Source organism: Chlorocebus sabaeus, chromosome 10 (assembly GCF_047675955.1).
Source record: "Chlorocebus sabaeus isolate Y175 chromosome 10, mChlSab1.0.hap1, whole genome shotgun sequence".
Lineage (NCBI taxonomy): Eukaryota > Metazoa > Chordata > Mammalia > Primates > Cercopithecidae > Chlorocebus > Chlorocebus sabaeus.
In genome coordinates this window covers 93,467,399-93,491,689 of record NC_132913.1, presented here as the reverse complement: position 1 = coordinate 93,491,689, position 24,291 = coordinate 93,467,399, and the positions used below count along the sequence as shown (strand labels likewise).

The 24,291-nt window shown below is 40.3% G+C and overlaps 1 protein-coding gene across 7 annotated transcripts in view; it reads left to right on the top strand.

The window, feature by feature from the left end:
• Nucleotides 1-17,182, top strand: part of INO80D (INO80 complex subunit D) — a 94,526-nt gene extending 77,344 nt beyond the window's left edge. For all 7 annotated transcript variants that reach the window (XM_007965959.3, XM_007965966.3, XM_073019971.1 and 4 more), the window contains 3 exons: nucleotides 1,110-1,327; nucleotides 3,495-3,652; nucleotides 5,376-17,182. In XM_007965959.3, coding sequence (XP_007964150.1) covers nucleotides 1,110-1,327; nucleotides 3,495-3,652; nucleotides 5,376-6,541 — 1,542 coding nt within the window. In that variant the 3' untranslated portion in view covers nucleotides 6,542-17,182. The remainder of the gene's footprint in view (nucleotides 1-1,109; nucleotides 1,328-3,494; nucleotides 3,653-5,375) is intronic.
• Nucleotides 17,183-24,291: the final 7,109 nt, after the last annotated feature.

Below are 24,291 nucleotides of genomic sequence, written 5' to 3'. Positions count from 1 at the left end.
GAGTTTCGCCATGTTGGCCAGGCTGGTCTCGAACTCCTGACCTCAGGTGATCTGCCCGCCTCGGCCTCCCAAAGTGCTGGGATTACAGGCATCAGCCACTGCGTCTGGCCAGAAATGGCCTCTTTTCTGGTTTGTTTTAAATTTGTGTATTTGTGACTTAATCTGTAATTGTTTACATTCAAGCATTTGAGTAGGATTAAACCTGTTTTAGATTTCCTGAATTTATACTTCAATTTTATTCTTTCTTTTCCATTTTTTGATGCTAGTGATAGTTATTAGTCTTAAACTGCTATGGTCTACAATCTTTATTTAGCTATAAGAGTTATTAGGGAATTAATTAAAGGTGACATCAATTGCAAACCCCACCATTTTGTGTGCCACTAAGAAAGAAAAAAATGTTGCCAGTGATGCGGTACTTTCTTATCACTTAGAATTTTTGTTTTAGACTTATTAAAGAGCTTTTAAAAGACTTATCTAGACATAGATTTTTATCTTATATACTGTTCCTGGTTTTGGCTGTGCTGCTCGACATGTGAAAGGGAGTATTTTCTGCGTACTTCAGCAATAGAACAACTTCATCTACTTTGTGGTTATTTTCCTTTTTCACTTGGTTGTTTCCTTACAGGGGAAAAAAAAAAAAAGAATTGTGGTCAGTACTTCAGTAATGAATATGTGCTCCACTAATATTAATTTTATGCCTGCTGCTCTTTGTGCCTTTGTACATTCGCAAAAAATTTTCCTCCACATGTAGTACCAACAGTGTACATACCTTAATTCAGAAACGACGCCAGGACAAAGAACTGGAACTGTGTGTGTGTGTGTGTGTGTGTTTGTGTGTGTGTACAGTGTCAGCTATTATGACCATCAGCAGGCTGACTGCAATGGTAAAATGCCAACAATTTAAAATGCTTCCCAATTGCAGGGATATTAAAATGTAGATCTTGGAATTGATGAAGTTTGGTGTCTTCATTATTGTTATACATAGTTTTGGGCATACAGTATGTTTTAGGCATTAATATAGAATATTAAGGGATGTAAGTATTTTTTAGGTAGCTGTCAGGTTTCTCCCAGATAATCTCAGTTTAAAAATGTATTTATTCATTCCAAAGGATAATTTCTTGAGAGGAGATAACTCCCGTAAAGTTCAGCACCAGCAGCAGAGGAAACCCAGGAAAAAAACCAAGCCTCCTGCACTAACCAAAAAACACAAGAAGAAGAGAAGGCGTGGACCTCGTCGACCCCAAAAACCCATTCCCCCTGCAGTCCCCCAAGGGAACCTCAGCATGCCCGCCAGCGTCTCACTGCCAGTGGAGGCCTCTCAGATCCGGTCAGTGGTGCCACTGGCACGTAATTTTTCTTTGCATCTTCTGACTCTTCTCAGAACATCTAGCTTCATGTGGTTATTGTAAAGCTGTCACTAGGCTACAGAAGCCATTTAATATATCAGCCTAGATTTTTAAAATAGTGTTTGGTATAAATTTTAGATTTTACCTGTATCTGGCTATATTTGATCTAAAATTAAGCTTTTGCTTACAGTAAAGAGAACAGATGCTGAAATTGGGTTTAATTGTATACTGTCAACTTAAAAAACATTTTTTTTTCCCTTGAGACCAAGTCTTGCTCTGTCGCCCAGGCTAAGTGCAGTGGCGCGATCTCGGCTCACTGCAACCTCTGCCTCCAGGGTTCAAGCAATTCTCCTGCCTCAGCCACCCTAGTCTGGGATTACAGTCATGTGGCATCACGCCCAGCTGATTTTTGTATTTTTAGTAGAGACAGGGTTTCACCATGTTGGCCAGGCTAAGTCTCAGACTCTTGACCTCAAGTGATCCACCCACCTTGGCCTCCCAAAGCGCTGGGAATACAGGCATGAGCCACTGCACCTGGCCTCTAACTTTAAAAAATTTTAGCAGAAATTCCATATACGTTCCAACAGAAGTATTCCATCAAAAATATGAGGCATTATTTATTTTGGCAGGGTTAAACATTTTGACCAGGAGAATGAAGCTTTTGTTTTAGCTAAGCATTTCAATTTTACCTGTTGTTAATTTCATTTCTAAAATTATTATTTCGACCAGATTTGAAATTCTTCTAAAAAGCATTACGACACACTTGATACACCAAATTGTGATTCACTGTACAAATTTGAAGTAAAAGTATTACCTAGTAGTTGTTGTTGCCTCTTAATACATGGGTGAAGGTTGCAGAAATACGTGACTGCATATGGTGAGGCCTGTATTTTTGCAGAGATTCTACTTTCAGATTTCCTTCTTTTAAAGTAGGGGAGGAGACACTGTAAGTTAGAATTTCTCATGTTTCTGTTGAGTATAAAAAACCTAGGGCCAGGTGTGGTGACTCACGCCTGTAATCCCAGCACTTTGGGAGGCAGAGGCAAGTGGATCATGAGGTCAGGAGTTCGAGACCAGCCTGGCCAAGATGGTGAAACCCTATCTCTACTAAAAATACAAAAATTAGCCAGGCGTGGTAGTGGGCACCTGTAATCCCAGCTACTCCGGAGGCTGAGGCAGAAGAATCGCTGGAACATGGGAGGTGGAGGTTGCAGTGAGCTGAGATCGCGCCATTGCACTCTAGCCTGGGCGACAGCAAGACTCTGCCTCAAAAAAAAAAAAAAAAAAAAAAAAAAAAGGCCAGGCATGGTGGCTCATATCTGTAATCCCAACACTTTGGGAGGCCGAGGTGGGTGGATCACCTGAGATCAGGAATTCGAGACCAGCCTGGCCAACATGGTGAAACCCCGTCTCTACTGAAAAAAAAACCAAACAAACAAAAATTAGCTTGGCATAGTAGTGGGCACTTGTAATCCCAACTACTTGGAAGGCTGAGACAGAAAAATCTCTCGAACCCAGGAGGCGGAGGTTGCAGTGAGCCGAGATCACGCCATTGCACTCCAACCTGGGCAACAAGAGCGAAACTGTCTAAAAAAAAACCTAGAAGACATTAGGATTGGCTTTAGCTCAAGTGGTTACTTCCTTACTTTCCATCTGTCTAATCCCTGTGCTTGGGTTCAAGACCTGCCAGGGCTTTCTGACCTTTAAAAACAAAACCTAAAAGACATTAACTTGTTTTTTTATTTTGTTTTTGTTTTTTTTTTTTTTTGAGACAGAGTCCTACCCTGTTGCCCAGGCTGGAGTGCAGTAGCATGATCTCAGCTCACTGCAACCTCCGCCTCCTAGGTTCAAGCGATTCTCATGCCTTAGCCTCCTAAGTAGCTGGGATTACAGGTGTGCACCACCACGCCCAGTTAATTTTTGTATTCTTAGTAGAGATAAGGTTTTGCCATGTTGACCAGGCTGGTCTCAAACGCATGGCCTCAAGTGATCCTCTCACCTTGGCCTCCCAAAGTGCTGGGATTACAGGCATGAGCCACTGTGCCCTGCCTGACATTAGCTTCTTTTCATGTTGAATGAACTTGGCTTGGTGGTATTGATGTGAAGATAAAGAGGGAGTTATGGGACCAACAGTGTCCTCTTTCCCAGGAGCCCATCCACGCCAGAGCTGAGTGCTGATGAGTTGCCGGACGACATTGCCAATGAGATCACTGACATTCCACATGACTTGGAATTGAACCAGGAGGACTTTTCAGACGTCCTGCCACGGCTACCTGATGACTTACAAGATTTTGATTTTTTTGAAGGTATAGTCAATATTTTGACTCAAGGAAACTGGTTTTAAAAATGAGTTTATAAGAAAAGAAATAGTGTTTTGAGATGTGTCATACTCCTCCTCACATATAATATCTTTCACTGTAGATCACTACAGCTATTTTACCCCTTTCAGAAGATAAGGAATGTACAGTTTGTTTAACCAACTCATAATTTGGTGACTAGGTTTATAACTTATTTCTTTTATTTTTGGAGACAGAGTCTCACTCTGTCACCCAGGCTGGAGTGCAGTGGCAAGACCTTGGCTCACCGCAGCTTCTGCCTCCTGGGGTCAAGCGATTCTTCTGCCTCAGCCTCCCGAGTAGCTGGGATTACAGGCATATGCCACCACGCCTGGCTAATTTTTGTACTTTTAGTAGAGGTGGGGTTTCGCCATGTTGGCCAGACTGGTCTTGAACTCCTGGCCTCAAGTGATCCACCTGCCTTGGCCTCCCAAAGTGCTGGGATTAACAGACATGGGCCACCACACCCGGCCCAACTTTGTGAATACTTTTACTTTATTTTTGAACAAAGACATCTTGAACATGAAGTTTGTTTGTTTGTTTTTTGAGACAGAGTCTTGCTCTGTCATTCAAGCTGGAATGTAGTGGCGCCACTCAGCTCATTGCAACCTCTGCCTCTCATGTTCCAGCGATTCTCCTGCCTCAGCCTCCCGAGTAGCTGGGATTACAGGTATCCGCCACCACACCCAGCTAATTTTTGCATTTTTAGTAGAGACGGGGTTTCACTATGTTGGCCAGGCTGGTGTCGAACTCTTGACCTCAGGTGATCCACCTGCCTTGGCCTCCCAAAGTGCTGGGATTACAGGCATGAGCCACTGCACCCAGCCGAACATGAGTTTTGAAGTCTTTTAGAACTTGCCCTAGTTTTATACCCCACCCTGTACTTCAACTGAAGTGCACTTTTCCAAAATGAAGTTTGCTTAATCTGCCAATTCCCCCATGCTTTCAGGGGAAATCTTTTATACTCTTAGAATGTTTCTTTCACCATTAAAAATCGAATATTTCCATGGTGATTAATCAAGTTCCTAACAATAGATTTTTTGAATATTAGAAATGAAATCAAAGTAGGTCCATGGGCTTCCATTTTATGAAAATTAGTAAGAAATGGGAAAAGAATGAGGGGGAAGGATTAGAGAGTAAAGCAAACGCATTTTGAAAGATAACCCATGAAATGAACTGAGTGCTTAGTGTTGTGCTAAAATAGATGTATGAATTTCTGTGTTTTAACCTTCCACAGCTGCCCTCCAGCTGGGAGAGTCAGGACTAGACCAGGCAAGGTGGACCTGTTCTACACAGCCTTTTGTCTCAAATCCAAGTTGATATTATATGTTTTCTATGTTAATGACAATAATATAATTTTAGGTAAAAAACATGTATAATCACATAGTCACCGTGAGTTTTACATTTATAATCCTTAGAGTTCCTAAGAATTTAGTACTTTGATAAGATGGCTTTTGAGATGGTTTTCAGTAAATCAACTGAAGATGGTGATTCAAGTTCGTAGACAACTGACGTTTCAGACCCTGTCCTGCAGATCATTATTTCACTTTTTCCCTCCAATCCAAATCTTGGAAACTTTTCAAGAGGGACTCTTTTTAAATAGAATATTGTTTAAAATAATTCAAATGTATGACTTTTGTGATGTAGGACTGGTAAAAGCTCTACTGATTGTTGATGGCTTTTGTTGACTCAGGGAAGAATGGAGACCTCCTCCCAACTACCGAAGAGGCTGAGGAGCTTGAACGGGCCTTGCAGGCTGTAACTTCTCTCGAGTGCCTGAGTACCATTGGGGTCCTTGCCCAGTCAGATGGTGTGCCAGTCCAGGAGTTGTCAGATAGAGGAATAGGGGTGTTCTCCACAGGTACTGGAGCTTCAGGAATACAATCCTTGAGCCGAGAGGTGAACACAGACCTAGGGGAGCTATTGAATGGGCGTATAGTACATGATAATTTTTCTAGTCTAGAGCTGGATGAGAACCTGCTCCGTTCTGCTACCTTGTCAAACCCACCTACACCCCTGGCAGGGCAGATCCAGGGGCAGTTCTCTGCCCCAGCCAACGTTGGCCTTACTTCTGCCACTCTGATCAGCCAGAGTGCACTTGGGGAGAGAGCCTTCCCAGGACAGTTTCATGGACTTCATGACGGCAGCCATGCCTCCCAGAGGCCACATCCTGCCCAGCTGCTGAGCAAGGCAGATGACCTAATCACCTCACGACAGCAATACAGCAGTGATCACTCCCACTCCTCGCCCCATGGAAGCCATTATGATAGTGAGCATGTGCCGTCTCCCTACAGTGACCATATCACCTCTCCCCACACAACATCGTACTCTGGTGATAATATGGCAGCTACCTTTTCAGCAGAGATGCCCATCATGGCGCAGCACTTGCTCCCAACCCAACTTGAGGTGCCACTTGGAGGCGTGGTAAACCCCAGAACTCACTGGGGCAATCTCCCCGTCAACCTTGGAGACCCCTCTCCATTTAGCAACCTTCTCGGCGCAGATGGACATCTTCTTTCCACTTCCCTATCCACACCACCCACCACTTCGAACTCAGAGACCACACAGCCTGCCTTCGCCACCGTGACCCCCAGCAGCTCCAGTGTGCTTCCGGGGTTACCACAGACCAGCTTCAGTGGCATGGGGCCTTCTGCTGAACTAATGGCCTCCACCTCTCCCAAGCAGCAACTCCCTCAGTTCAGCGCAGCCTTCGGCCACCAGCTGAGTTCTCACAGTGGCATTCCTAAGGACCTGCAGCCCAGCCACAGCTCTATAGCCCCTCCTACAGGCTTCACAGTAACAGGTGCCACAGCTACAAGTACCAATAATGCATCTTCTCCCTTTCCCTCCCCTAACTGAGGGTGTCTGTGTGTTTGCAGGCAGGTGGGGAACCCAGTGTTTTCTATCTTTGTTTCCTCTTTAGCACCCCTCTCCCCTTTTCCGAAAGAAGATATAACAGATGGGGATTAGAGGGGCACCCCCCTTCCCAGTTCAATGAGTGGCCCTGCAGTGGACCTCGCTACAGTGTTCACATGTGCTCCTTAGCACTGGTGCTCATTCCCTCCTGGCAGGCCCACTCCGCCCCAGTGGTTTCCTTAGTGGTTCAGCACAGTGACTGGATAGGATTGATTTTTAGCAGCAAGTCCTAGAAGTGGAAGATACCTCAGAATACCAGTGCCCTTTACTATTTCCTAGTATTCAGATCAATGCTTTCCATTCTATTGCCAGGTTTTTACATAGGTGGTTCTAGATAGAATGATCTTATTAATTGAGTTCCTGTATAAGAGACAGCAAATGGTGTGTGACAGGTCAAGACTGACTTAGCACCAACTGCTAAACACCACAGTGAGGCCAGGATTCCATTCCTAATTGTGGTCATGTTCAACTAAAAGAAAAAAATGTGTCTTTTGACTGCCTGTGAGTATGCGTGTGCCCACGCGTGTGTTTTTGTGCAGTGCAGGAAGCGGCTGTCCCATTAGTTTGCGTTTTGTTTGTTTGTTTGTTTTCCCCCTCTGTAATGAGTATAAGACTCTTACTTTTCTCCTCTCCTACATCTCACAATCCTAATAAGGTTGGTCCTTCTTTTCCTCAAGTTTCCTGAACAGGGAGGGTGGTGGGCTGGTCGTGTGAATAGCACAACCTTTTTCTGCTGAAAGTTAGCCCAAGAAGAAACAGAACATAGAAAGCTTGGATTCCTGTCAGTGAGGTAGGCATGTCCTGAAAAGCTTGCGTGGGACGACTGCAGGCTCCTGGGGTTCTGAGGCCTGATGGTCACTTTGTCTTTTCAGACATATGTTTGTTTCTAAATCCCTCTCTCATGGAATACACTTGCAAGATGTAATTAAAGAAAATATTTTGATGTGAAAAAGCAGGATAGGTCAGATAGATTTGAAAAGATGGGATCTGTGAACTCCTTGATCCATCTTTTGCTTTTGAATTTTTCATGTTTACAGTAGTGATTCTTTGGTAAGATTTGTAAAATGTTGCAGACACTTGTAGAATCAGTGTACCAGTTGTGAAGTGATGTGTGATATCTGAAGGATACACATTTTAAAGTTTCTTTCAAAGCAGAATATGGAAATTAGACATAAATTTTATTTGCCCTTTGGTACTTTTAAAATAATTTAAGTACTTGGGTTTAAGTCAATTTGAAAATAGTTTTGGGAAATGTTTTTAAAATCCAGGATTTTAGGGTTAAAAATCATATTGGGTAGTTTAGGGAGTTCGTGACTATGAAATGAATTTGTGAGGTTTCTTGCCTACCTTTTTTTCCCCCCCAGAGAAGGGTGGAACTAGATTTTAAAGGCATCTCTACTCTGCTTTTGCTGAGTAGTTTCACTGTCCCTTGAGATACCATTGGCTATTTATACCTGAGTCTAGTCTAATTCACATATATATATATTTTAAAAGTTAAGCAGAGAGAACATACCTATTGATGTGGTTCAGTAATTCATTTGTCAGGGAATATTTGATCTTAATTCCTTTCTAATAGGTAACGATTGTATGTATTTTCCTACTTCCTGTATGTATTCTCTTTATGCCATGCTAGTTCTAACCAGTCCCTTCTTTTGAAAGCTTTTCTTTCTCTGCTTTTTAAAGGAATGATGGTGATCAGTAGGCATTATGCAGATACCACGTGCCTGAGGTTATGGAGGGGAAATGTCACATGACTGTATGAAATCATTATATGCCCTATTTTGTATTTATTGATGTTTCTTTTTGTGGGCCAAAAATATGTTTGTAATATATTTAGTTTTTTTAAAATCATGGTAATTGATTGGAAGATTTATTTTTAATAGCTTTGCCTTTTTTGCAGAGTGCAAAATTTCTAAATTATAACTTATGTCATAAAGCAAAATTATATTTGGTATCACCATAAATTTCTATTCTGAATGGTGAGGACAGATAATTTGAATATTTCTCACCTGTGAATCTATATTAGTAAGCTTTTTTATTTTAATGTACTGTAATGAAGTGGTCACGAGTAGTTACCTCTGCTCAAAAATGTCATTTAGTTTGTTAAACTATTTTCACAACCCGTCGTAAGCATCACTAGGTAACTGTCCATTCCCAGCAATTCAGTTTAGTCTCCATTGTGTATTTAAAGGTTGTCGCAGAGCAGCACATTGACTTCCTCATCAGTCCTTTGACAGCGAAGGGAAAGTCGTGGGTAGTCGATTTGAACTTTTTCTATCTTTTTGTCCCTCATGTTAGCTGCTTGAAATTCTTCAGTTATGATACAAAGCTGAGTTTGCAGTAAGTTGCACATTTTATTGTTTGCAATTTTCTGTTTTATGTGCATTTAAAAGCCCTTCTCTGCTTTCTAGTAAGGAGGCATGAAATTATCAGGAATGTTGCTAGTTACAGCTTCACACCAAAAACTTTGAGTAAATACTTTTTCGTTTGGATGCCCGTGATGAAAGCTGAGGAAAGTGGTTGAGGAATTATCAACGACAAACTTCTCCTCTGTTTTATCTAGTTCAAAACAGATATCAAAGTTTGCAATTTGCTTTGCTCTTGCTGTTTCTTATGAGTCCCTTTTTGGAAGAGAGGAGAACATCTATAAGCCCAGAGAGATCTGTGTTTTTCTTTTAGTTAATAGAGCCATTCTTGTCTATTAGTAGTAACTTTGCTATTAATATGTATAGAAAGGAATGAAGTGTCTTTTACTCCAGAAATATGAAAATTAGTATTTTTTAAGGTAGCTCTTATGCTATCATAAGGCAATACTGGAATCAAAAACAAATCTTATATAAGGTCCCAAATAGGTAGAAACTAGCTGTTATTCTAGTGTTAAACCCATGAGAAATAGTGGCAAAGAAGCTTCACTCTGTTTCTGCAGTTCTTTGGGACTATTTATAAAGGCCAGTTAGATTGTGTTACTGTGATTTAATTTACAAAGTTGCTGCAGTTAATGGATACATTCTGTGCTCTGAGAATCTGAATTCCATTCTAATGTGTGATATTCACTGGCTGTGATCAGTAGCATCGGAAGAAAAGATGGGCTTTCTCTACTCTCTCTACATAATTATTAATATTATTTTAATTAAAGTACTTAAGACATTGTTTTTTCTTCTGTAAAAATGGCTTAGCAATTTGCACATCTGGGTAGGTTATGTAGCTAGTAAACAACTCATAATAGTAAGTAGCAATTATACTTAACCCACCAAGTGACAGACTATGCAATGGAAAAATTTTCTAATTATCGTCACACAGCTTAGACAGCAAAGGATTATTTTCTCTGGTAACCTACCATGTGTGATATAACTGCTTTATAAATGACTTCCTGAGCAATTTCATGTTGGCAGGCAGTGTGGTTGGTGTGTCTAGTGTCCCTCTATGAGAAGACTATAATCAGAAACAAATAGTAGGCATAGGGAGCAAGTTGGAAAGTGAGGTTATTGGTTTTTTTTTTTTCCTTAAAATTGGTGTTACTGTCTTTAGTGTCTTAAGGCTAAAGAAAGCTAATACTTTATCTTTGCCAAATGATTATTTATAAGATTTATTTTAAAAATAAGCCCAGTCTCTCATCTGAAAGTTAAGAATCATCATTTTCTGTGACTGACACTAAAGCTCTTCCTTATCAGAGCTTGTTCTCAATCTGTGATCACAGTCCACAGTAGCAAAGACAGCTCTTTGATCAGGAAGGAAACCATGTTTGTGCTGCACAGAGGTGCCCTGTCCATACACTTTTCTTCTTACATGAAAGAATTGACCTTTCCATTGACCTGTACCGTTCTGTTTTTATAAAGTGGATTAGAATTTGAGCATATCTAGTAAATGTCGTGTGGTCAGTCCGCCGGTGCTTGCCCGCCATCTTTCCCGTGCCTTGGCATCCTAGGGGTGCTGGTGATGGTCAGTGGGCGCCATCAGTCGGCAGTGCACGTGTAAGGCAATCTCCTCTCCTCCAGGTTAGTTCAGAAGGTCGCTATGGGTTGGTATTGCAAAAAGATGAGTATATTAACACTAAACTTACTAAGAGGTTTGAAATTCATTAAAAATTAGTTTTCAGTTTCTTCATCTTTCTTTTAGACTTAAAATTCTCTTCTTAATCTGGTATATATAGAAATCTAATATTATGGTCTTCTAAAGAACTCTCCAGTTTAATGAGGCAATTTAGAGGATTCCTTGAAAGAAAAGTTAGTCATACTGAACAGTCTTCATTTGTATCTCTTTTATTACCAGTATTTACATTGTTCTCAGGATATTTTTCCTGACAAAAAAATTTATTTCTTGGGGGTGGAGAGTTATATATATATTTACATGAAAGAACATAGATGTTTCCCCCCTCCCAATACATTAACTGAATCTTCACTGGCTTTCTGTAGAAAAGCTAAACAGTTTAATAATGTCTTAATATCTTTATAAATTTTCCTATATTCTGGAGGAAACCAAAATCATGTTTAGTAGATTAAAGTAACGTTTTAAATACAATAATTTGTAATGAAATGCCAGTGAAAGACATGTTTGGATATCTGTTAAGCATTTCTCCCTGACTAATGAATTAGGAAAGAAAACATCAAACTTTAATGAATAGTTCTGTCTCTTCTAATAAACAGTGTCATTAACGCTGCAGTTGTTTGTGTGTCAAACTTAGGGAGCCTTATTTCTACATAGCAAAAATTCTGTTTTCACTTCAGCCCTTATCTTTTTGTTAGTTTTTCTCTGCACTGTGATACAGAGCTAATAAGAGGAAATGTGACGTTTCAGAGAGAAAGCAAGCAAATTGGGTATGACTTTTTTTACCCTATGTTCCCCAATACTGGGGATGTTTGGCTACTTTGAACGCAGTTTTGAGTGACCTAAAGTTTAGAACAATACTCGTATAAGAGAAAAATCTATCTAACTCTCAGTGAGCTCCATAGGGCAGCACGGCTTTCCATCTTCTCTTCCGCCTGCTCACCTCTGCCCACTACAGTCCTGAAGAATGCACATGCACACATGATCTGTACCCATCCCGGTCAAAGAGGCATAGAATCCTCTTCTTTCACTTGTTTCTTTTTTCTTCGTTTGCTTGTTTTTGTTTGTTTTTAAAGCTGGGGACCACTGAAGTAAGCTCTATATGCACCCAAAGTTCCCCTTGGAAAAATTTTCAACACGCAGTGCAGAAGGCTCCAGTGCAGCTAAATGCCACACCATTGCTTTTACTTGGGGGAACAGACTGATTTGCCCTGAAATGACTCCAACCTGCATCATTAAGGTACAGTTGGCTCCAGTGGATTAGTGCTGAAATGATGGGAAGTCTGACACTTGTTGACATTGTCTTCATCTGTTTGGAAGGGTTGAATCTGTTCCTCTCAACAGTGATAGTTCTTTTCACTGTATAGTATTGAGTATGTCTCAGGGATTCCTTGTGGAAATTAGGGCAGTTTTTAAAATAAGAAAATAGTTTTAAAAGAAACTAAAGGTGACTCATCATTGAAGAGAGCGGAAGAAAGAGGAAACTTTTGGTTTTGTAGCCCACAGTGTCTTGCATAGGACTTTTTCCTTTCTCCTCCAGGCTCTCATCTCAGCTTCAGAATACAGACTCCTTTCCCATCATGCACAGCTTTAAAACTTTTATTTAAAAATTTCCTTCCCCAATGAGCTTTCAGAATACTTATTGTAGATTTTAAGAGAAAAGGTATATTAATTTATGCTATTAACATCACCTCATAAATTATAAGTTTTATACTAAAGCTGTATTGAGTGTAATGAATTATGTTGCCTATGTGTTTAATAGCTAAATATATATGAGCTTTTTTTTTTTTTTTTTTTTTTTTGACAAAACAAACTAGTGAAGCACCTTTTTACACTGGATCTCTGCCGTGTCAAGGTGTATAGCTATCCTTTGCTACCTTGCAGATATATAAAATAAAAGGATATCCTGGGGCCTCAAAATGTAGAACACCTTTAGACCATTTATAACTGTTCCTAGAACTGTTGAGAATCATGTTGTTTAGTAAATGATCTGTGGTTTACATAAGATGGCTAGAAGCTTAGTTACAGGGTACATAGAAATACATAGATCAAGTAAAACTCCAACTACTGTAGCTGGAATTTGTAAACTAAGTTTTTAAGACCTCTTTTATTTCCTATGGATTTATTCTTTAATTTACAGTTTATTCTGTAAGTTGGGAAGTAAAATAGAGAAAATAATAAATCTAGATGTTCTCAGTGTCTTATTCAGGAACTTTTTATCCCTCCTCACTAAGGAATTCCCACTGTGACTTTAAAATAGAATTAAATTACTCGTGTGCATGTATATGTCTGTATTTTTTACACACATGCAAAAATATACATTGGGGGCACGTGTGTGAGAGATATGAATGTGTGCTTATATAAAAATAGATAAAGGTAACCGAATGTATTGTAGAAACATGATTTATTTAGTTGAGGGTATTGGAGTTACTTTCTCATTGTCTCTGTTGTATAAATACACCAAATTAATCATTATGTTATCTTATGTTAAAAGGCTAGCTCTGATATCATGTGCATTTTATGTTAACCTTTGGATTAAATTATATTATGCTATGTTCATAAAACGACATGAGAAATAGAGGTTCTAAGATCAGCCTCTCACTTTTGAGCATAAAAATAAGAGAGGGAGACAGACAGCCCCAGACATGAGCTGTGTTTATCTATTGTGGTGATGGGACCAGAGATCTGTTGAACCTTTTTTATGTTTATTATAGATTTCTTTATATTCTGAGTAAGAAAATATTGTTGATCATCTTTTCTTGGTGAAGTTAAGAAAAAGTATAGGCCTTTCATAAAGAACTTTTGGAAGGGGCTGCTTTGTTTAAGGAGTTGGTGGGATCATTTCACCGTGCATATTTCAAAGCTGGGGTGATTTCATTTCCAGAATTTTTCAAAAAATGTTTACTCAGTTCTGCTGTTATTTATTAAGAGTGCTCCCATCCCCATATTTTAGCTATAGGAAAAATTGTGCTACCCCTGATTCATATGGAAATAAAAAAAAATACACCCCTTTATTTTGAGTTTTAAGGTGTTATTTTGCTATACATTTATTACTGGAGTATCTGGTGGTCTAAAATAGTCAAAATTAGAGTTGTTATTAAATGTTCCAATGACATTTCTTTTTAATACTTAAAAAATCATGTACTTCGAAATATGTCAAAACAACTTCTGATAATATACCTGAATTTGTAGTTGTCTCTTGAGCATCATTTACTTCATCTTAGATATAGTGAAGACCTAGGAAAGCTCTATATGCTGTTCTTTTCTACAGTTGTATTTTTGCAGCATCTCCTGGTTTCATTCACTCTTGTTTTGGGATTTTTTTTTAATCTGCATATTTCTTGTACATATGCATGCAAATGAAAGAAGGGAGTTTGTACTGGTGCCATTTCTCCCTTCAGTTGCTGGTTAATGGGATTTGCTAGAAAAAATTCTCCCGATTGAAGGGTGAAAACAGACCCTTATGTGTATATCTGTACAGAGATGTGTATATGGGATGTGGTGGCACTTTGCTGAATGTGAACTTGCCTTGTCAATGGAAAGATTGAAAAGTATTATGTTTATTTATACATTTGTATAAATCTATATATACACGTATGTATATGTGTGTGTATAGATAAAGCTATATACATATATTTCCCTTAAAAATGTGTGTGTATAATAGGTAAACAGCCTTTGTTAAGCAAGATTAAAGTCTATGGAAAGTTCTGGATTATTCTGTAAGCCAGAGGAGGTGACAGTCTAGAGTACATCATCAGAACATAGTAAAATGGAAGTCCTTTGGATTATAGTCTTGTTTATGGATATTACACAATGAATGCCTGTCTGAACAATTCTTACTTGCCAGTTCCACTATTCTTCATCTTCACCACCTTCTACTGGTCAGTCTCTCATCACTTAAAAAGAAAAAGAAATCACACATCATTGTGGTTTTTTTCTCCTTAATTCTGTCTTTTCTAGCCAGAAACTTTTGGCTTAAGCATATTTCGTCAACTTCTCTGTTTTCTTTGAAAGATCTTTATCTCTAAAATTTTCCCAGAAGACACAAGTTTTGGTAATATTATCAATAGTAATTTTGAGAATTGGGCATTCATCTTTGTCTCAAAAACAAACAGAAAGCCAACCTTCAAATAAAATAAATTTGAAAGTTTTACCTCAGTAATGTGGGGGCATTTTACTTAAATTACAAGAGAACATAATTATGATTTTATGATTGATATTAGTGTTAGGTTTATTTCCACACTTACTGTCATTAATTTGTCATTTACATATTTTTATTTGCTTTGTAGTTTAATCATAACTTCACCATTTACATTTTAATGGAAAGCATACAAGGTCACATGTAAGCCTCTTGAATTCTGTAACTAACTCATTTTTCTCATGATGAAACTGCTTTGATGAATTCCTGTGTGATGAATTCTGCTATATTTCCTTTTGAATTTTCTCAGTTTGTGACATTCTGTATTAACTTTGCTGCAGCTCTCTAGAAAATTTGCATCCCTATATATTGTGCCTTTAAAGCTCTTATGCACACACAGACAAAAGTGTATATATACATGTCAGAGCATGTGTACATATGCTTTCATATGTACTCACACAGTATGTCTCTAGTATATATTGTGGGAGTAGATATATAGATATTCAAAGGCAATGAAATATTGCTCTCTAGATATATATGTATATAAATAGTGTTGATATAACTGTATATACACATGTATATGTATGAGTTTTAAATGGCAATCTTTTACATTTAGCAAAATGCTGCCCCTACTGGAATATTGTCACTGCAGTGGCAGTTGTATGTAATGATTTAAAATACATTATCAAAAGTTATTTAAAGAACATTTAAAGTCTCATCTAAAGACATCCACACACTATTTATTTATCTTCCTTTTCCTTTTATTGTTGTGTTTTTCTTAACTGAAAGGGAGACTGTCATTTTAAAAATGCCATCTGTCCCATGAGAGTAAGAAAGAGCTGGAGATTCACTTGAGGAGCTTTGTGCATTTTTCCTCTCTCTGAAGTGGAGATGTTCCACAGACCAGACTGTTTATTTCACTTATAAAGCGATCCTAATATTTCCATTAGTGTATGTCATCCACCATCTCCTAGATCAACTTAATTCACCAATTTGCCTCCTCCTTTCATTAATAAATAATGATTATTGAGATCATTTTGCCTGGGGGAAGTTAACTACTCTCATGCTGCAGGGAAATATATCACCTAATTGTTATTTTGCCTTGTTCAAAATTCAAATTTGAAGGAAGGCAGCTCTCTCATGAAGCTGTCTTAAGCACATTTTAGTTAAGGGTCCTCCCAAACTCTTTTTTCTTTCTTTCTTTCTTTCTTTTCTTTTCTTTTTTTTTTTTTTTTTTTTTTTTTTGGCGAGTTCCAAGTTGCATGTGCTTGAAATAGATTTAATTCTTATTCCCTATGGTTTCAGGTATTTTTCATTAGTACATCAATTTGACACACTGAATGCAAGACTATTAAGGAAGAACTATTAAATATTATTTTATTTTGTGAAGAGTTGGCAGCAGATTACATCTCAAGAACTTGCAGAGAGAGGAGGGTTAGATGGACAATCCTAAATTGTAAGATGTTAAAAAACAGTAAAGTAAGAGTACTCCTGAAGACTAAAATAGAGAGGCTGGGGTTTGAGCCATTTTACTGAGTAGCTTAGCCGGAACCTGATATCAGAAGTAGCCTTTAACAAAAAGCCTCTTGGCAATTGTATGGTACTAACAACTAGAGTACTGAAGTGTAAGTCGAAACCAAGTTGCAGTGGGAAATCAAAGGTGAGGTAGCTTATTTGAAACCAGCAAATGAGACAGGTTGGACAGTTTTAAAATCTCTTCTAACAAAGAAACTGCACGGTAGCAAGGACTAGCGGTTCTCAAAGCCCTTCTTTTTCAGTGTTCTCATTCACCTTGGCACACAAGTATGTTTAACAGGCCATGCATTAAAAATAAATACAAAAATATAAAAGCTGCTTAAAGGGAACTTACAAACTGAGAATCTCTCCTCTGTATTTGTGTTCATAGTGGCTGCGAATTTAATTATATGCACAAAAGTTAGGAGCCACTTGTTTCTGCACAGACTGTAGGAGCAAGATGAGGAGATGGGCAGGTTTTGGTAAGAGCCCCCAGTTCTAGTGGAGAGGCATACTTGTGGCATTGGGTGCGGCATTGCTGGGGGAGACCACGTTTTGGGAGGCGATTGGCTTTTGGTTTGTAATTTCCCTTTAAACAAGAAGAGATGGCTCACATTTTCCATATATATCTCAATGAATGTACTGTATTACTGTTTTAAAAAATTTGATGAAATAATAATGAATTGGTCTCCTTTTGTTATCTGGTCCTTGTTTAATTTGTTTAAGGGTTTTTGTATACAAAAGTTTACATTTTTATGTATATTTTTCTTGTGTAAAAACTGATGTAATATGTGTATGAAACACTGTATGTATTATCTGTATATAGTGTGACAAAATCATTTTTCTTTCTTTCTTTTGGATGTATTAATAAATCTTGCTGTGAAGTAGCCTTGTTTTTAGTTTAATTTTCTTTGCTGGGATATTGATGGAAGCTGCAAATCCAGGGTAAGTATTTTTCTGCCTTTATTTGAATACAGTATTCTTAAATATTTTGTATTTCACTAATAACTCTAGGCAGATATATTCATGATTTTTATGGTTGAACTAACAATAATTAATATTTGTAATAACTGTGGATCAATCAAATACTATCCAAAGTGATTTTTGATAGGGTATCCAGCCTTGAAGTTCAACCAGAAGTTGCATTTGAAATTTTTTTTTTTCTTTTTTTTTTTTTTTTTGAGACAGAGTCTTGCTCTGTCCCCCAGGCTGGAGTGCAGTGGCGCGATCTCGGCTCACTGCAAGCTCCGTCTCCTGGGTTCACGCCATTCTCTTGCCTCAGGCTCCCGAGTAGCTGGGACTACAGGCGCCCGCCACCGCGCCTGGCTAATTTTTTGTATTTTTAGTAGAGACGGGGTTTCACCGTGGTCTCGATCTCCTGACCTTGTGATCCGCCCGCCTCGGCCTCCTAAAGTGCTGGGATTACAGGCGTGAGCCACTGCGCCCGGCTGAAATTGTTACATGCTATAATGGAAGTCTTACAAGCCAATTTCTATTTCTTTAAATCAGAAGCCTCTTCTGTCTTCATTTTCGTAGCTTCACAAATATAAGAACAACTTCGTGTGTTATAGCCAAAATTTAAAAGCAATAGAAAACTGGAAGAAACTTTTTTTTTTTTAGAAACAGCATCTTGCTGTGTCACCCAGGCCGGAGTCCAGTGGTGTAATCATGGCTCACTGCAGCCTCAACCTCCCTGACTTGAGCTATCCTCCCACCTCAGCCTTCTAAGTAGCTGGGACCACAGGCATGTGCCACCCCACCTGGCTTTTTTTTTTTTTTTTAATCTGTTTTTTAGAGATAGGGTCTTGCCATGTTGCCCTGGCTGGTCTTGAACTCCTGGGCTCAAGCAATCCTCCTGCCTCAGTCCTCCCAAAGTGTAGGTATTATAGGCATAAGCCACCATGCCCAGCCCTTAATTTTCCTTTTATTTTTTGTAGAGATGGGGTCTCACCATATTGCACAGACTGGTCTTGAACTCTTGGGTTCAAGCAGTTCTCCCACCTTGACCTCCCAAAGTGCTGGGACACTCTTGTTCTTTAAGGCATTGATGTAGTTTGAATGTTTTCACCCCAATCTCAAGTTGAAATGTAATCCACGATGTTGGAGGTGAGACCTGGTGGGAGGTGTTTGGGTCATGGGGGCAGATCCCTCATGTCTTGGTGCTGTCCTGCTGATAGTTGAGTTCTCACAAGATCTGATTGTTTAAGAGTGTGTGGCACACACCCGCCGCCCACCCTTCTCTTTTGCTTTTGCTCCTGCCATGTGATGTGCCTGCTCCCCCTTTACCTTCCGCCTTGTGGTCTCACTCTCTTGCCCAGGCTGGAATGCAGTAGCATCATCATGGCTCACTGCAGCCTCGATATCTTGGGCTCAAGCGATCCTCCCATCTCAGCCTTCTGAGTAGCTGGGACTACAGGCACATGCCACCATACCTGGCTAATTTTGTTTATTTTTTGTAGAGATGGAGTCTCCCTGTGTTGCCCAGGTTGGTCTTGAACTCCTGGGCTCAAGCAATCCTCCTGCCTCAGCTTCCCGAAGTGCTGGGATTACAGGCATGAGCCACCACCCTTAGCTTCAAGTATTTCTTTATAGCAACGTTAGAACAGCCTAACGCAGATACTAACAACTATTTACTTGGAATTGTTTTTCAACTTTCTAATGCTATCTCTTGTTGCTGAGGGAAGCTCTAGCGTAAATGGTTTTGTTGTATACATAGAGGCAAAAATACACATACAAAAATTAGTGACCTTTTTTTATTTGAGACAGAGTCTCGTTCTGTAGCCCAGGATGGAGTGCAATAGTGTGATCTCTGCTCACTGCAACCTCCACCTCCCAGGCTCAAGCTATTCTCGCTCTGTCACCTAGGCAAGTGCAGTGGTGCCATCTTAGCTCACTTCAGCCTCGACCTCCTGGGCTCACGTGATCTTCCCACCTCAGCCTCCCAAGTAGCTGGGACCATAGGTATGTGCCACCACCCCCAGCTAGTTTTTGTGGATTTTTTTGTAGAGACAGAGTTTCACCGTGTTGCCCAGGCTGGTCTCAACTAGGCTCAAGCGATCAGCCTGCCTTGGGCTCCCAAATTTCTGGGATTACAAGCGTGAGCCACCATGCCCACCAATTTTTTAAAAATTTTTGTGGAGCAATTGAACTTGTTTTCCTTGGTCTCTAACCCAGGCATGTTTAAGGTACATTCTAAAATTGTGCTTTGTTTCTCTAAAAGAAGTTGACATTTTGAGGCTACAGGCAGATGGCCACTGTACTAGTAAAATGGCCACAGTCACAGAACTTTTTCCATTTCTCTGTACTGGAGATTGACAAGGTATAGAGGATAATGCCTGAAATGGATCGTTCTGTTTCTTCAGTTATATGGTAGCTGATTTTAAGCTCTTTTGTTATTTTCTACTTAAGGCTGCTTCCTTTCTAAATCTCTGCACAAACTTTTGAGATTATGCTGGCTAAATTCTTGATTAAGAAAAAAATAGTAGCCTTAGGAGACAAGCCTGTTAGTGTAATATTTGAGTTGAAGCAACATCTTTAAAGGGGTAATGCTGAGATCCTGTGGATTGTGAGTGGAAGCAAAAATTGGAGTTTAGAAGATAATATATTTTTATTAATTCCCCTTCTTTAGTATATGTCCACCTCCTTGTTCTTTCTTCTGCCTCATTAAGATCTAACAATAATTTTTTTCTTTTTTTTGGAGACAGAGTCTTGTTCTGTCTCCCAGGCTAGAGTGCAGTACAGTTGGCGTGATCTCGGCTCACTGTAACCTCCGCCTCCTGGGTTCAAGCAATTCTCCTGCCTTAGCCTCCCAAGTAGCTGGGACTACAGGTGTGCGCCACCATGCCCAGCTAATTTTTTTGTATTTTTAGTAGAGATGGGGTTTTGCCATGTTGGCCAGGCTGGTCTCAAACTCATGACCTCAGGTGATCTGCCCACGACCTCCCAAAGTGCTGGGAATACAGGCATGAGCCACTGTGCCTGGCCTAACAATAATTCTTTTAAAAGCCTGTATTGACTGGGCATGGTGGCTCACACCTGTAATCCTAGCACCTTTGGGAGGCTGAGGCAGGAGAATTGCTTGAGCACAGGACTTCAAGACTATCCTGGGCAACAAAGTGAAGCCTGTTTCTCTTTTTTGTTTGTTTGTTTGCTTGCTTTTTTGTTTTTTTAAAGTCTGTATTATTTAAAAACCTTACTTGCATTAATTTGTACTTGCATTAATTTGTACTTGCATTCCAGCAATATGTGGGGTCTAAACATTAAGGTGATTTTCTTAGCCTGTTTTGTGCTGCTATCACAGTACCAGAGACTGAGTAATTTATAAAGAACCAAAATTTATTTCTGACAGTTACAGAGGCTGGGAAGACCACGATCAAGGCGCCAGCATCTGGTGAGGGCTGCTCCTGAGATGGTGCCTTGGACACTGTGTCCTCCCTAGGGGAATAATACTGTGTTCTCACCTGGCAGAGGGCAGAAGGGCAAAGAGGGACAAACTTCCTCATCAAACCCTTGTACAGTGGCATTAATCCATTCATCAGGGCACAGCCCTCATGACTTAAACATCTCCTAAAATGTCCCACCTCTCAACACTTGCACTGGGGATTAAGTTTCCAGCACATGAATGTGAGACACGTCAGACCATACCAGTGATGTTATTTTGTTCCTTTCACAGAAATGTCTTCTTGGAAAAGTCCTCTTTAACATGTTGTGACTATAGTCAGTTGTTTTTCCTACTTCAAATTCCTGTGATGGAAAGATGGTGCTCATCACTTAGCATCCTGAAATTTCAGTCGGCCTCATGGTAGTATGCTATTGCTGTTTCTCCCATCTTTTCAGTTTTCTCTGTCTTTCTGACCTTCCATTCATTTGTATACACTGAGTTATATTTTTTCTGGGCAGTTTGTATTAGGGACAGTGAGACACATGAAAATGAATCACAGCTGGATTCTACACTCAAAGGATTCTGCCACCTAGCAGGAGAGAGTTGCATAACCATCTGTGCAAACAAGAAAGACCCCGTCAGCTGCCTAGTAGAATGATAAAATGCTGTGTAAGCTCAAGTCAGGAAGACAGAATTTGCAACCAAAGGAGAGAGCAAATTTTCTAGAGGAGAGTGATCTCGAACTCCTGATGTCAAGCAATCCGCCCACCTCAGCCTCTGAAGTGCTGAGATTACAGGCGTGAGCCACTGCACCCAGCCCTGAGTCGAGTGATCTGAACAGGACATCCATAGATGGGCAGTGTTTGGACATTCAGAAATGGAGGAGGTGTTCCAGGTGAAGCAAGCAACATGAGCAGTTAGGATACCTTGTGGTTTGTGTAAGGACACTGAGCAGTTCAGGTTGTCTGGAGTGTAGGTGAGGGAGAGTGGTGAGGAGCAGAGAAGCTAATGCGTGACAGCATAAGGAGTGTGGAAGGCTGGAATGGGAGTGATGATCAGCGGGCACTCAGGAAATCTAATCTTTCCTCACGATCGAGGTAAGATTACCATGACATGATTTGGGAGAGGGCTACTGCAGTAGTCAGGCTAGACAATGAAGTCGCACCTACTTGTGGAAGTAAAAATGTGAAGGAAAGGGGAAATCAAAACGACTTGGAAACAGTGATAAAGATGTAAGGGGCAGGGGAAAGGAAAGAGCCAAAGATATTTCACCCCTGGGTTTCTGGAAGAGCGGTGTGCCAGCGATGGAAGTGGGCAGCATGGCTGTGAACACTTTACAGTTTGGAGAGGGCCAGTGGGTTCTGAGTACACATAGTGTGAGCTGGGATCAGGGGCCAGAGGGAGATGGCCAGCTCCCCTTCCGCTAGCACTCAGAAGAGAGGCCCAAGCCGGAGGTACAGATGGGGAGGCTGTGGGCATAGAATTGAATGTTGAAGCCAGCTGTAAACAATCAAGGAAGAAAGCTAAGAACATATTTGGGGAAACAAATCTGTTATCTAATTTTATTTTATTTTATTTTATTTTAGGCCCAAAAAGAGACCTTAAATAATGTTTCCAGAGTCTCCCAGCTAGCAAATTATGGAGCTAGTATTCCAGTGCTGTCAGGCTAGCTCTCCTCCCCGATGCTCTGTGAGGGGGAAAGTCAGCCCCTTCCCCAACCCTGACTTTGTAAGTGCCTAAGCATGTTCTCTTGCCTCCCCCTCACTCTCATTGTAATGACTTGTTTGTGTCCCCTTCTGGAAGGTATGCTCCAGTATCTACCTCCTTAATTCCAAAAAGCTCAGTTCCTAGCACAGCCTGCTTCCCAGTATCAGCACATAGTAAATATTACTGAATGACGTTAGTACTCTGAAGAGACTGAGGGGGGTCTAGTGAGAAGCAGTATAGCAGTTGGTTAAGGCTGTGGCTTTGGGAGCCAGACTTCCTAGGTTCTAATCTTGATTCCAAGCTGTGTGATCACAGGCAGATCATTTATCCCCTCTTTTCTTCAGTTTCCTCATCTGTAAAATGCATTTTGCATTGAGAGGGTTACATAACAGAACCTATGTAAAGCACTTAGAATAGTCCTTGACATATACTAAGTACTAGGTAAATTTTAGTTATGCTTCTTTTATAACTAGAGGGAAAGACTGAAGATAAACAACATAGGCTAATTTCAGAAGGAAGTGTCCTGGAGAAATGAACAAGGGAACAGAGGTTAGCTGCGAAGGAGGAAGATAGAGATAGGCTGAGAGCTTGGGAAGAAATTTCTGATCATAAGGATGTCTGCTGTTGATTTTTTAAATACAAGAGGATATGGGTAACCAGCATATGTGGTTACTCTTACCCAACCAAGTTTCCAAATATTCTAGGATGCATTCAGTTATGGGAATCCTGTTGAAAATATAAGGCTGGGCGTGGTGGCTCATGCCTGTAATCCCAGCACTTTGGGAAGCCTAGGCGGGTGGATCACGAGGTCAGGAGATAGAGACCATTCTGGCTAACACGGTGAAACCCTGTCTCTACTAAAAATGCGAAAATTAGCCGGGCATGGTGGTGCACGCCTGTAATCCCCAGCTACTCAGGAGGCTGAGGCAGGAGAATCGCTTGAACCCGGGAGGCAGAGGTTCCAGTGAGCTGAGATCACGCCATTGCACTCCAGCTTGGGCAACAAGAGCGAAACTCCGTCTCAAAACAAGAAAAAAAGAAAATATAAATTTGCCTTTGCTTTGTAACTTAAAAAAATTCTCTTACATTTTATCTTACATACTACAAAGCATCATTTAATGGAAGAAAATATATCATGATATCCTGACTTAAAGAAGATACTTTGGGATAGAAACTACTCAAGAAAATAAAATATAGGCCAGGTGCAGTGGCTCACGCCTGTAATCCCAACACTTTGGGAAGCCGAGGCAGGTGGATCACCTGAGCCGAGGAGTTCGAGACCAGCCTGACCAACATGGTGAAACCTCATCTCTACTACATCCAAAAAATTAGCCGGGTGTGGTGGCACATGCCTGTAATTCCAGCTACTTGGGAGGCTGAGGCAGGAGAATCGCTTGAACCCGGGAGGCGGAGGTTGGAGTGAGCCGAGATTATGCCATTGTACTCCAGCCTGGGCAATTCTGTCTCAAGAAAAAAAAAAAAAGAAAATATAGAGCTGGGTGCAGTGGTACGCACCTGTAGTCACAGTTACTCAGGCAGAAGCAGAAGGACACTTTGAGCCCAGGAGTTTGAGGCCAACATGGGAAACAGCAAGATCCCATGTCTAAAAGAAAAGAAAATATGACTATAAGTATAAAGAATTAGTAGACAGTCCTTTATCAGAAGATGTGCATGTCCCTCTGTAGACCCGTCTACTGGGGAGGCTTGAGGCAGGAGAATCGCTTGAACCTGGCAGGCAGAGGTTGCAGTGAGCCAAGATCGCACCACTGCACTCCAGCCTGGGTGACAGAGTGAGACTCTGTCTTAAAAATAGATAAATTTTTAAAAGATAAAAGTAAAAAATATAAACTATTTTTCAACATAAGTTCCATCAAGTTCAAGATACTTTTGCTAAACTAAAAAGTAGAG